Source organism: Zingiber officinale, chromosome 7B (genome assembly GCF_018446385.1).
Source record: "Zingiber officinale cultivar Zhangliang chromosome 7B, Zo_v1.1, whole genome shotgun sequence".
In the NCBI taxonomy this organism is placed as follows: domain Eukaryota; kingdom Viridiplantae; phylum Streptophyta; class Magnoliopsida; order Zingiberales; family Zingiberaceae; genus Zingiber; species Zingiber officinale.
In genome coordinates this window covers 104,496,402-104,512,014 of record NC_055999.1, presented here as the reverse complement: position 1 = coordinate 104,512,014, position 15,613 = coordinate 104,496,402, and the positions used below count along the sequence as shown (strand labels likewise).

General features: G+C 37.8%; 1 protein-coding gene across 4 annotated transcripts in view; it reads right to left on the bottom strand.

Moving 5' to 3' along the window:
* Positions 1 to 10,777, bottom strand: part of LOC122006667 (formin-like protein 6) — a 34,070-nt gene extending 23,293 nt beyond the window's left edge. For 2 of the 4 annotated variants that reach the window (XM_042562248.1, XM_042562249.1), the window contains exons 1-8: positions 10,365 to 10,771; positions 8,894 to 9,591; positions 8,355 to 8,576; positions 6,446 to 8,277; positions 6,263 to 6,368; positions 5,387 to 5,458; positions 4,968 to 5,066; positions 4,802 to 4,843 (exon numbers count right to left, since the gene is read on the bottom strand). In XM_042562248.1, the coding sequence (XP_042418182.1) occupies positions 4,802 to 4,843; positions 4,968 to 5,066; positions 5,387 to 5,458; positions 6,263 to 6,368; positions 6,446 to 8,277; positions 8,355 to 8,576; positions 8,894 to 9,591; positions 10,365 to 10,437 (3,144 nt within the window). In that variant the 5' untranslated portion in view covers positions 10,438 to 10,771. Of the gene's footprint in view, positions 1 to 4,801; positions 4,844 to 4,967; positions 5,067 to 5,386; positions 5,459 to 6,262; positions 6,369 to 6,445; positions 8,278 to 8,354; positions 8,577 to 8,893; positions 9,592 to 10,364 lie in introns of all 4 variants that reach the window. The other 2 variants (XR_006118738.1, XM_042562247.1) reach the window with 2 other exon arrangements.
* Positions 10,778 to 15,613: the final 4,836 nt, after the last annotated feature.

Here is a 15,613-nt window from a genome sequence, read left to right as displayed (position 1 = left end):
TATTCATTGACTTAGAAAAAGCTTATGATAGAGCCCCAAGAGAAATTATATGGAGAATTTTAGAAAAGAGAGGTATTAGCGTAACATATATTGAACTAATTAAGGATATGTATGAGGATGTAACGATCAGAGTAAAGACTTCAGGCGGAGTAACTGAAGCATTTCCAATAAAGATAGGATTACATCAAGGATCAGCTCTAAGTCCCTATCTTTTTACACTAATTACGGACGAACTCACTACGCACATTCAAGACATAGTATCGTGGTGCATGTTGTTTGCAGATGATATTATTTTGGTAGATGAAACACGTGAAGGAGTAAATGCTAAACTATAATCTTGGAGGGAAACACTAGAAGGGAAATGTTTTAAGCTTAGTAGATTAAAGACAGAATATATGGAATTTAAATTTAGCAATATTAGAAGTAATGAAATAATTGTTAAGATAGGAGAGGACGAGTTGCCCGGAACTGAGAGATTTAAATATTTAGGATCATTTTTACAAAACGATAGAGGGATTGAGAGAGATGTCTTACATAGAATACAAAGAGGATGGGTGAAATGTAGGGGAGCATCGAGTGTTTTATGTGACTGTAAAGTACCTCTTAAACTTAAAGATAAGTTCTATAAAATCACAGTTAGACTTGCTATGTTATATGTGTTGGTGCAATATTCTCTAGGTCAAGGTTGACCTGGTTGACTGAGCTTGAATTTGTTCAAGCTCGAATCTTGATGTTTGAGTTTCGATGTTTTACAACGTTGACCAGTTCAGATGTGAAGGAGAGTCGAGTAGGTTAGGGTTGGATACTTGTGGAAAATCCGGTGAGTGAGTGAAGCGGAAGGAAAGTCCTGAGTGAAGCTGGCGGATGGAAAATCCTAGTAAGTGAAGCTGAGCGGATGGAAAGTCCTAGTGGTGAAGCGGTTGTGGAAAATCGGTGAGTGAAGCTGGGTGAAAGTCCCGGTGAGTGATGGTGAGTGAAGCCGGGCAAGGGAAAATCCGGATAGATCGAGGTTGATCGGACGTCTGTGTTGGGAAGTCCAAGTAGGTCGATTCGAATACTTGGCGTGAGAAAATCCAGATGGGTCGAGGTTGATCGACATGGAAGTCCAGTGGGTGGATTTGGTAAGGAGTCTAGCGGTCAGGTGACGATCTTGGCGTGATGTACCAACAGTGGTTGACGGATGTTGATTTAGGGACTTTGGATTTGGTTTTGGGCAAAACAAGGAGCTGGATTGATCAGCCGATTGGCTCGCCCGATCGATCGATCGATCGGTGAGTCCCGAAAGCCTCCCAATCGATCGGTGGATCGATTCGGAATGTCCCAATCGATCGATCGATTGGGAGCCTCAATCGATCGATCGATCGATTGGGAGTCGCGATTCTGCGATAAGCCCCGGATCGATCGGTCGATCGATCCGATTCTAGATCGATCGGGCGATCGATCCAGCCTCAATCGATTGGGAACAATCGATCGATTGAGATTCAGGCGTCTCTCGTAACTCTCGACTTTATTCTCCACTCTCACGCCAGATCTTGAAGGTTCTTGGAGGCATTTCCAAGTCAAGAGGCGAATCTACAGTAAGAAGAAGAAGCTAGGGTTAGGGTTTATTGTGTAAACCGTGTAAGCTTTCCCTTGTATTTGCTTCTTCTTGTTGTATTGAGAGTATTGTAGGGTTTCTCCGCCTTCGGTAGTTACCGAAAAGGATCGTTTTCATAGTGGAGGGTGCGTGAGTGTGTGGATCCTTGGATTAGTCACCTCTTCTTGAGGTGGATACCAAGTACGTCCCTCGTGTTAGCGTTGTATGCTTGTTTTCTTGTATTTCCGTTGCACATCATCGAAGAAGTAAGCAATGACGAGCACGAGATCGCGCCGAGCTATTCACCCCCCCTCTAGCTACATTTTCGGTCCCAACAATATGAAGCTGAATGTTGGCGACTCGAGCACATGAGCAGAAGATGAAAGTTGCAGAGATAAGGATGTTAGGTGGATGTGTGGATATACGAGGATGGACAAAATAAGAAATGAGAGCATTAGAAAGAAAGTCGGAGTTGCATCTATTGAGGAAAAACTCCGAGAGACACGTTTAAGATGGTACGGACATGTACTTAAACAATCAATAAATGCTCCAGTTATGCGATGTGAAACTATAATAAACATGCATATAAAACGAGGAAGACCAAAAAAGACTTGGTTAGCAACAATAAAATAAGATAAAATTTATTTAAATATAGATGATGATATAATAGGAGATAGAGCTCAATGGCGTAAAAGGATTCATACAGCCGACCCCACCTAATGGGAAAAAGCTTGATTGTTGTATAATAGTATAATTTATAAGATTAGAAATTATATTATAGTTAATTCTTCTTTCTATCTTTCCTTATAATCCATCTCCACCTCCATTCTTAATGAGGTTTTCTCCCTTAGTCTGTATTTACCCTCGTAGATGGATGAAGGAGAGAAAGAAATTAACAAAGGGAAAAGAATTAATTAGGCAACAACGGCCTCATGGAGGCCTTACCACCTCGCGGCTACCAAGCAACCATCAAATTTTCTAGTTAATAAATAGTTATAGTAAGTCACTAAAGAAAATAGTTATAGTTAAAGTTAGTAAAGAAAGATAAATATGGAATAAAACAAGTCAAAAAATTATTCTAATTTGGCATGACTTGACGAGTAAGAACTGAATACTCATTCTATCAATCGATTTATATTATTTTCATTACATTTGAAGCTAAAAGTTATCCCAACTAAGGTAAAAGTACTTTATTAAATATATTTTATAATTTTAGCTAAATTTTATGATTCACAATTTCAGTAAGATTCACAATTCGGTTTAGGACCAAAACAATCTATAATATGACCCCAACTTGACAACCTTGGTCACTTGGTCAACATACTTGAACCCTTAGGGAAAATTTATAATGATTGTTTCATTTATTCCACTTGTGCTTTTAATTCTTCATTTTTTTCCTTCTAATGTTTTTTAAATTGTAAGAGATAATAAACGTTAATTTCACATGCTTCTTGAGATTAACATTTTGTTCCTTAATGACATGCAATTGACTACCATATGATTTTACTTTAGCCTTAGCTTTTGGAAGTGGCTTAGTTAGACAACTAATCATTCATCATTGTCTCATGCCCCTTCATTGCTTGATGCTTTTGGATCATTAGCATTACTTTTTCATCAGTTGTGTCCACTGGTGCTTTATGTTTGAAAATTTTGGTGAGGCCTCTTCTTTGAATGAATTAAGACTCAGAACATCACATGGGGTCATGAGTGCTTTCTTCTTCTTTTTCTTCTACCTTCAATTTTGGTCACTCATTCTTACCATGGCCTTTCTTTTTCACCCAAAATATGTGACATTTAATTTTGATTTCTCTTCATTATCCTTCTTTTCTTTACTATAGCTCTTGCCCTTTTTTCCTCATCTTCAAGTTTGGAATTTTATCTCTCCATTGTGCATGTGTATATTCTTCTTCATTATCTTTCCAGTCATGTTGGCCATTTCACTTGCTTTATCGTTGTTTCTATCATCAATTTGGTAATGCTCCTTCTAAGTCAGTGAAGCTACATTATGATAAACAAGCACTTTTAAATCAGAATTCACAAAAAGACAACATATAGAGAGATTGATTGTTACTTTATTAAGGGAAAGCGTGGCTGAATGAAATTATCTCCTCTTTCATAGTTCTAATGATTAACTTACAGATTTGCTAGAAGTTTTCAGGAAATCCTAGAATTGAATTTGCTCAAGAGTCCAGAATTGAGTATATTCAAAGCAAGCTAGGATTTTATACTATTTTCAAACCATCTTCAAAAAAAAATCATTGAGAATCAAACTTAAGGATGCAAATGTAAAATGACAATGAGTTATAGCGGGGACTATCTTATGGAATAATCATAATAATTCCCCCCTTTTAATAGTTTTAAACAAACAAGAATAGATTAAGAAATACTTACATTACATATAGATAACATAGATTTGTTGAAGTGTTCATAAATACAGTTTTGACTTCTAGTTGCATTTGCACAAGAGTACTGTTGTCGACCATAAAAGCATGGTTTGAGATCTCGTACCATGTTAGGCAGCGAAATGGTCGAAACATATCATTTTAGTAAATCAAAGAAACTCGATACCACTCGTCACTAAGGTTCAAAATGACGAATCGTGTTGCAATCTCGATCATTAAGTGGAAAGATATTGTTCGAGTATCATACTGATGCTCCGATGCATGGTGTCGATGACAAATTGAAGGATGAAGGAGAAAGGAGATGAAACAAAGGAATAATACATTGTATGTCTTAAATGGTATTAAATTTTGATAATTTACCGGAATAATATGTTTCGATTATTTCGTCTAACATGGTATAAGATTTAAAACTATGATCGACACAGATATGGACTCTCCTTCTTATGCTTCATCTCCTTCCTTTTTCAACTCTAATCCATTATTGGCACCATGCATCGAAGCATCAGCATGATATCGAAACAGTATCGTCCCACTTAAAGACCGAAACTTCAGCACGGCTTGAGATTTTGAACCTTGCATAAAAGGCACAATTTTCTAGCTAAGATCAAAATCATGCCAATATATATATGACGTCTCAACTTTATACTCATGATTAGGGTTTTATTTTAAATCTCCCCCTCCTTATGTGGATAAGGTATATTTCTTAACATTTTCTAATGAAAATATCAGAAAACGAAATGTTTTGTACTCATGTCTGACTTGTTATCATTGGCAAACAGCCACATTAAACAAGATCACTAATCAAAGAAATAAATTCACTGACCTGCTCGCATTTCCCAAGGCTTTCTTTATCTCCTTTGTAGCCCTGGAATTGGTTGATATTTTACATCAGAGAGTGACAATAGAGAAGTGAAGAATTTCGACCAATAAAAGAGAGAAGTAAAGATTTAAGGCTGATTGCAGTATCAATGTCAATGACAGTAATATACCTGCAATAGCTCCATTTCTTCTTTTGTTGGACAGAACTTTATCAGATTGTCGACCTGATCCACATCTAAAATAGACTCATCAAGTGCCAGCATCAAAGTCTGTAATATAACAAGGAGAAGTAAAACTTAATCAAGGAACAAACATTTTTAAGATAACATATAAGAATTCTAAAGCACTATGTATCTTCATGTTAATCTAGAGAGATAAAATCAGTTCAGATTATGAAACCTAGGCATAGAAAAAGAGCCACAATCTAGTTTCATGTTTTAGAAGCAAAGAAGAAATCCTATTACAAGTTTATAACAATGGTGCATAAACATAATGCAGAACCTGTTTAATTTCATGTTTCTGTACTTTAGTAAACAGAGTTACAGAAGGCCACTGCCTCAAACTTGAAAATCAATGTTTGAGAACTTACCATTAAATCATGTATTGGAACCTTGACTTTTGTAAGCATTATTTCGCAATTATTTGCTCGCTTAAGATCAATCTACAATAAGTTAAATATAAATCAATAACACCACCAGAATCATGTGAATTACTAAAATTTACATTGGTAAGACTTGTAAATCTCAAAGTTGTGCATTAGAGAAGATTCAGGCATGATATTTGGAGTTCGACTACAATCTCTACCTTTAACTATCTTCTTTGAATATTGATTACCAAGACAGTGGATTAACATTAACATTTGCCTCCTTAGATGATATTTAATGCGTCCAGAGTAAATCATCTATTTAAGGTTGAACTGTCTTCAAAATATCAATGCATCAACTAGCACATTACAGAGATTAGCACCAAAGAAAAGTAAAGGACATTTTTAATGAACTTGTGATGTAAAAGCATCAAAGTAGAACTTTTAAGTGATTTAATATAAGTAAATTTTTTAAATACAGGATTAAAGTTGGACAATTGGTGCTTCCTGATACACATAGTAGCAGCATTTGTGCAATAATCTGCCCTTCATTTTGTACTTTATGAAACCTTCATTTTTCAAGACAAACTACCTTAATGAGCTAATGTGAATATATGGTAGTTTCAAGTTTCAAAAATGGTAGCTTTTCTAATTACCAAGTCAATAACAATACCATCTTTCCTAATAGTGTGATGAAAATTAAAAGGAAAAGATGGAGAAGATATTATGAGCACACTAAATTAATTTAATGCAAGTTGATAAAGGCAAACAAAGTAACATACAGACAAGTACATTGCAACTGAATACATGTCAGAAAATCCTTATCTTTTACTGAGACTAATTACTTTTCTACCCCAAGTTATACATTATAAGAAGGCATACTAGATGGATTTTGTTAGATTTTCCACCCACTGAGGCACGAGGTTTTGAGTTTGGCACTGCTGCAGGGAACAAACTCTCAAGTTCGGACATGTCAATCTCTAGAATCCTAAAACAGATAAATAGGAAATATAAAAAAAGTAATAGAATCACAATAGATATTTTCACTTGATCATCAAATAGTACTTAGAGAGCTCATCTGATTTTTGTGTCTCGGCCCATAAGCTTCCGGACATTACTCTTGTTACTTTAACCCAGTGCAATGGCTTAAGAGATGTCTTTCTTGATGCTGATTGGACTGAGTAAACACTCTTGGAACTTTTGACACGTGTCAAAGTTTTCTTGGTTCCTAATGATAAGCTAGTAAGTGAGCTACAAGAAGAATTAGGTGGTGGTGGTGGTGGTGGTACAAACTGAGTGTTATTAGACTGAGAAGCTACCATGATACAGGAAGAAGTAGCAGGAGGTGCATGTGAAAAAGGTTCCAATGTCAAGGAAGAAGATTCATCACATTGCTTTGATTTGAGATGAAGTAATGGTGGTGGAGGTGGTGGCATGATGCTTGTCATTTTAGTTTTCTCCATAGGTGATGTAGGATGAGAAGTTGTTGGGGGTGGATGAGAGGCCAATGTGATGGTTGTCGGCTGAGGAGGTGAGGGCATAGCTGATGGTGGAGGTGAGGGGATGGTTGAATATAGATGAGGTGATAGGACAACTAGCTGAGGAGGTGAGGAGACAGCTAAACATGGAGGAGGTGGAGGTGGAGGTGGAGGTGGAGATGGAGATGGTGGTGGTGGTGTTGGAATAACCGGTGGTGAAGGAGGTGAGTTGATAGATAAAAGGGGAGGAAGTGGAGACGATGGTAGGACATCTAGCTGCGGTGAGGAGATAGCTAGATACGAAGGAGGAGGTGTTGGAATCTGTGGTGGAGGAGGTGAGGAGACAACTATACATGAAGGTGGAGGGGAGGGGATAACTTGTAGTGGAGACGAGGGGTTAACTCTTGGTGGAGTTGAAGGGATAATGGAATATGGAGGAGGCAAAGGTCGAGGTGAGGAGATATCTAAACGTGAAGGCAGAGGAGGTGGAGGAGATGAAATGATAGCTGAGTGAGGACAAGGAAGAGTAGATGAATACTTGTTTAAAGGGTTTCCTAAAGGTTGCAAATGGTTCTCGGATAGATCATTAAGGTTATCACATATGTTGGGTGATAGGTTTGAACTAGGGGAAGGAAGAGATACATCAACAGAAGTCAATGACTCAGTAGCTGATATCTCTTGAGGTTGCAGTGATAAGAGCAAAAGGGATTTTGAAATTGCCGATGACGGAATTGGAGATTTTCTATGTGGTTCCAATTTTGATGGGGGTTGTGATGGGAGTGGTATTGGAGATAATGCAAGTGAAACATTGTTAATAGCATGAAGAGATTGTATTGATGGTGATGGTGGTACAGGAGGAATTGCCACATTTTTTTGCTTAGAGATAGCATAAAACGATAGCTCTAAAGATGGTGGAAGTGGTGGTGGCAGTGGTGGTGCTGCTGGTGAGGGTGATGGCGGTTGCAGCAGTGCTGAGTGCACAATTTTTTCAACAGGTTCAGATGATGGTGGTTGAGACGTTGATGTTTCAGAAGATTCGGATTGTCCAGAAACAGAAGTAGAACGTTGTGACAAAGGAAAGGTCAACTTCGCTCTAGCAGTTTCACTTTCAGATACATCACCTTCATTTTTGTCATTAGACTGAAGCTTCTCTGAGATCATTTTAGTGTTAGAAGACTGTGGTGGACTATGGGATTCCACTTTTTCTCGGGTAACTTTATCTGATTTCTCTTCTGAGTTTGGTGATACCATCTGTCGGAGAATCTGAAGTGCTGCATCTTCCTTCTCTTCTAGCAAATCCAAGTGGCTGAAGATCTCATGCACTTTAGAAAATGCTTCCACAGGAAGTCCTTTATCCTCAATATCTGTCAATTCTGTAGTTGTAAGTGATGAAGCTACATCCATATCATTAAGAAGAACCTGCAAGCAAGAAAGTCCTTGATCAAAATAGAACTAATGGGTAAACTATGATAACAGCTTTACTACACAAAAGACACCTCAGCTCTGAAATCTTTTGAGAAACGATCTTTTGCACCCCACAAGATATCAATTTGATCACGATTTAACATTAAGATATTTGACCTGATGAAAGCTGTGTTGAGTACAACTGTAAACATCATTTCTTTTTGTTCCATATCTTTGTCCAAGCTAATGCACTCGATTACAACATCTCCTTGAATGTGGCAACCTATGCCAATTTTTACTAGTTCACACTCTGCCTGCAAACCTTAAATACATTAGTACTTAATACAACATGGACTTAATCTATGCTCCTAAAGGAGTTTCACTATTGTTTGTGTTAACAAGATGAATATCAGACACAATTATAAGTATAGGTAGCTTACAGTTCAATCGACATGATAAAAAAAACTAACATGCAAATGTGATGTATAACTTAAAAGAATCCCTTTTATATTCCATGGAATTAAGAAATCAAACTAGGACTTAAGATACTAGAAACTGATACAAATACACAGTTACATGCTCTAGTTCTCAACAAAAATTACACATGACTAATGTGCAAATTTGCAGTAACCTGTTTGTAATGTCGGACCAGTTTGCTCTTCTTTGGAGTTGAAAACAGAACTTTCGTTGTCTTTTCAGAAAGGAAAAGTGGATCTTGTCCATAAATTCGAAATATAGGTCTGCAACCACCTTCTGAATCAAAAATTGGGATCATTCTGAGAATAATACAGTCCAAGGTAAGTGCTCTATCAAGTGGAGGCCACTCTGAAGCAACACTCCTTGAAACATACTGTAAGTATCTTAGCTGAGAAGGGACAGGATTCAGGGGTGAAAGAAACTGCAGAAGCTCATGAGGGGCCTGCTTGTAGACCATATCCAATGTTCTCTGCTCCCCTGAATACTGCTTTAGGTATATCAAAAGTGCAGCTAACATGAAAGCCAGAACTGGCCATCCTCCTCGCTCACAGTGCATCAGTAAGAGGTTCCGCTGACCTAAACAGAGCCAACTCTCACATGACCTCAAGAAATGGCGGACCATGCCCATCTTAAGCAATGGACATCCTTCATAATGTTGAGGGTAATCCATCACAGTCATATCAAACTCAGACAGGATGTTAGCTATTTGGCTTTCAGTCTCTCCATCCCAGAAATTAAAAACCATAAACGAGCCATCTGGAAAATGACTCCGGCATTGCATCGCGATAGCTTCTATGTATTCTTTATAATCCTCTTCCCCGCCAACATCAGTTGAGAAGCAGTGATCAAACACTGCAAGAAGAAAATTCTGATTAATATGGGGGAAAGTGTTTGTGCTCTAATCATGCATCAGCTAGAAAATGCTGCCAAAAGAAATTGCAAACTTTGCTTCAAAATAGCATCAATAATGAGAAAAATTCCAACTACCTGCTTCTATCTGCACTTATAACTTCTAAATGAACCTCTTATAGAAAGAAGTATGTATTGCGAAATATATGCATATCTTGTAGGAACTAAATCAGTCTTTGAACTTAACACAAAGTTTTACAAGGTGGAATTTCACCTTAGCTGGACTAGTTAACTTATTCACAGCTTCAATTCTCTCGGTTTCCCCCCAATTATAACTGAATAATACTCTCCTTCCATATTTTATGTGAAGTGGAAAAAACTTGAATATTCATTAACCCCTTTCTTGTGACCTTGCAATAGAATCAGCGTTGCTTGTTTCGGAATAAAAAAAAATCAAAAATACATAAGCAGACAAAATTTAGTCTTCTTTTGCAAGAAAATAATATGATTAATTTTGTGTTTGATTAAGATGAAAAGTTCTCAATACATGCTTAGACAATTATATACACTATCCACGAGAAACGATAAAAAATGGAGAACATTGCTGCCACGCTAGTGATTCCGAAACAAGTTTCACTTATTCAAGGCGAACAATTGCTTTTAAAAAAAGAGCGGCCATTTCTGCTAAAATAGATTTAAAAACAAAAACACGATCCATGCAGTAACAATACACAAATCACACATAGACAACACATACGGCGACGTCATTTTCTTACCGTAGACCCTCTCGGAGATCTCAAGCAGCCCATCGGGCGGCTTCCTGAAGAAGAACCTCTTGAATAGCGCCATGTCTGGAAACCAACCAAATCAAACCCTAGAAGCCAAGCTGAGAATCACGCGCTCCCCTGGACCAATCAGCAGGTTGCCAAGGAAGTAGCGACTCAGACACCAATTCCACAACTTCGAACGAACCCCGCTCTCTGCCGGCGAAAGATTGCCGCAGTTTCAGTTGCCAAAATTGAGAAACAGAGGTCAACTTCGGGGATACACCGATCCGTTGAAGAGATGAAGCAACTATCTGGGAGCTTTAGAGGTCATCGCCGCGAGAAGACGTTGGCGCTGTTTGTTCTCGTTTGTTAAATGCCCTCCAGCGTCGCAGGCTGGCGAGATGTTTGCCACGACGGAGGGCCTCGATCGTTGTTGGGGTTTGGTGCAGGGGTAGTCGTGTCATTTGGGGAGCTGTTGGACGGCGCTGTGGGCGGCCGTCATCGCGCCCCTAGCGGTGCAGCAGAAAACGGTTCGAGTTAGGCGACCGTTGTCTGTTGGACGTGGCTCGTTGGACCGGAGCCGTGGCTCAGCCTGTTAAGTCATTCGGAGAAGGGCCACGCTCATTTACGAATGGATCAAATGACCGTACTATACGTGATTACTATCAAAGAATGTACTTAATTTACTATTCTTTTCGTTCTTCTCTTCTATCTAATACATACAATTTCTCTTATATTTCCTCTCTTAGATATATATGCAATGCATAATATGAATTTAATATGATTTCATATCATACTCATGAAGTTAAAATTTATTTGATTCTTCCAATAAAATTTTAATACCTTTGGAGAAGTTAAAATATACAATGAACGACACCGTTGAACTTCTTACCGTCTCAGAAATCTCCAGGATCTAAAATGGGTATAATCAAACTTGTTTAGGTTGATCAGTGAATTTTGGTCAAAACTCACTGATCGACTAGAAACTTCAGATTGCAATTATCTCAGGTCTTGTGGATTTTTAAAACTGTAAGGAGTCTAATGATATTATTTATTACATATTTCAATTTCTCCGAAGGTATTAAAATTTTATCAAAAAATAACTAAAAAATATAAGTCCATTCATATCAAACCCAATGTGAGCTTGATATTTTTCATATCAGACCCATGGGATTACGATTTTATTAATTTTTTGATAAAATTTCAACACATCTGGAGAAGTTGAAATATGTAATGGATGACACTGTTGGAATATTTGTAGCCTTAGAAATCCCCATGATCTGAAATGGATCCAATTGGACATATCTAGGTCAATTAGTGAGTTTTAGTCAAAACGTACTGATTGATCTATAGACCTCAAATTGTAATCATTTTAGGTCCTATAGATTTTTAAAGCTTCAAGGAGTCCAACAATCTATTACATATTTTGGCTTTTTTAGAAGTGTTAAAATTTTATCAAAAAAATCAACTAAACCATAAATACATTCATATCAAGCCTATACGGGTTAAGGTTTAACTATTCTTCCAATAATATTTTAACACCTCTAGAGAAGCCAAAATATGCAATATATGGTACCGTTGAACTCCTTGTAGCATAATCTACAGTACCTAAAATTAATCCAATTGGACTGGTTGAGGTCCATTAGTGAGTTTAATTTGGTCAAAACTCATTGATCGACTTAGAGATTTCATATTGCAATTATTTTAGGTCCTGTGAATTTCTGAAGCTGCAAAGAGTCCATCGTTACCGTCCACTGCATATTTTGACTTCTCCGGATGTGTTAAAATGTTATTGAAAGAATCAGCTAAACATTAACCCCACGGGCCTAATATGAATGTGTTTATGGTTTAGTTGATTTTTTAAATAAAATTTTAACACTTCTTGAAAAGTTGAAATATGCAATGGACGGAACCATTGGACTCCTTAGCAGCCTCACAAATCCAGAAAATCGGAAATGGTTGTAATCTGAGGTTCATAGATATCGATTAGTAGGTTTAATTTGGTTAAAACCCATTGATCGACTTAAAGACTTCAAATTACAACCATTTTAAATCATGTGGATTTCTGAGGCTGCAAGCAACCTATTAGTACTGTCCATTGTATATTTTAGCTTCGCTGGAGGTATTAAAATGTTATCAGAAGAATAAGCTAAATCCTAACCTCATGGCCTTGATATGAATGTGTTTATGGTTTAGTTGATTTTTTTGATAAAATTTTAACACCTTCAGAAAAACTGAAATATGCAATGGATGACACAGTTGGATTTCTTACAGCCTCAAAAACCCATAGAACCTAAAAATAGTTGCAATCTAAGGTCTATAGGTCGATCAGTGAGTTTTGACCAAAATCCACTGATGGACCTAGACATGTTCAATTAGACTCATTTCAGGTCTTGTAGATTTCTGAGATCGTAAAGATTCCAACGATGTCGTCCATGTATATTGTCACTTCTTCGAAAGTGTTAAAATTTTATTAGAAAAATTAGCTAAACCCTAACCCTTGTAGGCCGGATATAAATGTGTTTATGATTTAGTTTTTGTGATAAAATTTTAACACCTCCGGAAAAGTCGAAATATACAATGGACAGTACCGTTGAACTCCTTGAAGTCTCAGAAATCCATAGAATCTGAAATGATTGTAATATAAGGCATATAGGTCAATTAGTGCATTTTGACCAAAATCCACTAATTGACCTAGACAAGTCCGATTTGATTCATTTCAGATTCTGTAGATTTCTAAGATTGCAAGGAGTTCAATGGTGCCATCCATTCCATTGCATATTTCAACTTCTCTCGAGATATTAAAATTATTAGTGTAATTTTCCTAGGTCAAGGTTGACCAATTTGACTAAACTTGAGTTGGCTCAAGTTTTAGTCTTGATATTTGAGTTTTGATGTTTGACAATATATGGAGATTACAAGTGCAATTGTTTGTTATGCGAAGATTGGTCAAGGTTTGACCAGTTTAATGTGAAGAAAAATCAAGTAAGTCAAGGTTGATTGGATACTTGATTGGAAAGTCCTAACTGGAAGCTAGGCAAGGGAAAGTCCAACGGGAAGGTTGACAGAAGAAAAAAAATCCAAATAGGCCAGTGTTGACCGGACACCTGGTGTGGAAAGTCATGGTGAGTGAAGTCAAGTGAAAAGCTCTAGTGAGTGAAGCTAGGCAGATGAGAAGTCCTAGTGAGTGAAGCCAGACAGTTGGAAAATCCTAGTGAGTGAAACCAGGTGAAAATCCCTAGTGAGTGAAGCCATGTGAAAATCCCTAATGAGTGAAACCAAGTAAAAGTTCTAGTGAGTGAAGCCAGGTAAAAGTCCTAGTGAGTGAAACTAGGCAGTAAGAAAGTCCTGGTGAGTGAAGTCAAGCATGTGGAAATCCAAGTGGGTCAATGGTTGACCAGACACCTGGTAATTGGTAAGTCCAAGTGAGTCAATACTGACCATATACTTGGCACGAGATGGTAAGTTCAAGTGAGTCAAGGTTGGCCGGACACTTGGTGATTGGAAGTCCAAGTAGGTCAAAGGATTGATCGAATACTTGGCATAAGAAGAAAAGTCCAAGTGGGTCAAAGGATTGACCGAACACTTGGTGAAGAAGTCCTAGCAAGTCAAGGTTGACCAGATGCTAAGCAATGAGAAGTCTCAAAAGGTCACAGTTGACCAGATATTGGGTAAGAGAATCCTAAACTTTATTTTAGAAGTTAGGGTTTGGCAATCGATTAGGCCAATCAATTACCATAGCTTAAGCGATTAGGGTAATCGCTTAAGCTCATCTTCGCGAGTGCCCAGAGAGTTGCCTAATTGATTAGGCTAATCGATTAGGCAGATCTTAAGCGATTAGGGCAACCGCTTAAGAAGTCTTCTGTGTGAAACAAAAGTTGCGGTAAGCAATTAAGCATGGAAGCTTAATCACTTACGGTCTATTCTCGCGAGAACAAAAAGGCTCTTAACCAACTCGGCTAATCGATTAAGAACACTTAAGCGATTAGAGTAATCACTTAAGGTTGAAAACTAGTCATTGTACACCCGATAAAAGATTTCGCGTGTACTGTTCAATGCATCTTTTCTCCCACTCTCTTCACTAAGGTCAGAGGTCATCACCGTTGATTCTTGAAGCTTCTTGGAAACAAGTGCTGCTACACTTCCGAGGTCAAGAGGTGTTCCCAAACAAGAAGAAAAAATAAGATAGGGTTTCATGATTATAATCTTGTAAGATTTCATTTTGTATTAACTTGTATTTTCCTCTTCTTGTATTTATTTGTGTGTGAGCTTGTACAAGGCTTCTCCACGTCTGGATTATTTTTGAGAAGGAGTGTTTCATAGTGGAGAGTGTGCATGAGCCAAATCCTTGAATTAGTCACATCTTCTTTAGGTGGATACCAAGTAAATCCATCTTATTAGCATTGGTGAGCTTTGCGTCGAGTTTATCCGCTGTAGCACATCATCATCGACAAAGCATGAGAAGCTATTCACCCCCTCTAGCTTCGAAGTGACTCAACAAGTGATATCAGAGCAAGACCGCTCTTTATCAAAATCATCGCCAAAAGGACAATGAGCTAGAGGAAGAAGAAATTGAACCCCCAAATTTCAACGAGTCAAAGATTTCAAAAGTTCAACTTCAAGATAAATTTCTGAAATGGATTCGAATTCGACACGAGGGTGCCTCCACCATTCACAATGACAAGCTTTGATTCTTGAAAATTAAGAATTGAAAACTTATTCACGATGGAGATAGAGCAATGGTTTGCTCTAATGGAGGGTTTTCAAGCTTCAAGAGATTCAAAAGGCAAACTCATCTAGAGGAGCAATTGGAGCGAGGAGTAAATTCAAAGAAATGAGGCAAATGACAAAGTGACCAAATTATTGGTCAATTTATTGCCAAGCAATATTTTGAGGCAAATTGGAGACTATGAAGATGCCAAGGAGCTTTGGAGTAAATTGGCAAGGATTCATGAAGATTCCTCTACTATACCAATTAAGATAAATCCAAAGAGGAAGATTCATTGGATCAAAAGGAAGAAGAAGAGGACTCCAAAATTGAGAGGTGTTCAACATTGGAAGAAAGTGAAGTGTTGGTGCAACATCCCTCAGGTCAAGGTTGACCTGGTTAACCAAGCTGAGTCTTGGTTTGGGTTTAGATGTTTGACAATAAGATATTGATCGAAGAAGAGTCAAGTAGGTCAAGGTTGACCGGATACTTGACTGGGAAGTCCTAACTGGCAAGTTAGGCAGAAGGAAATCCTAGTGAGTGAAGCTAG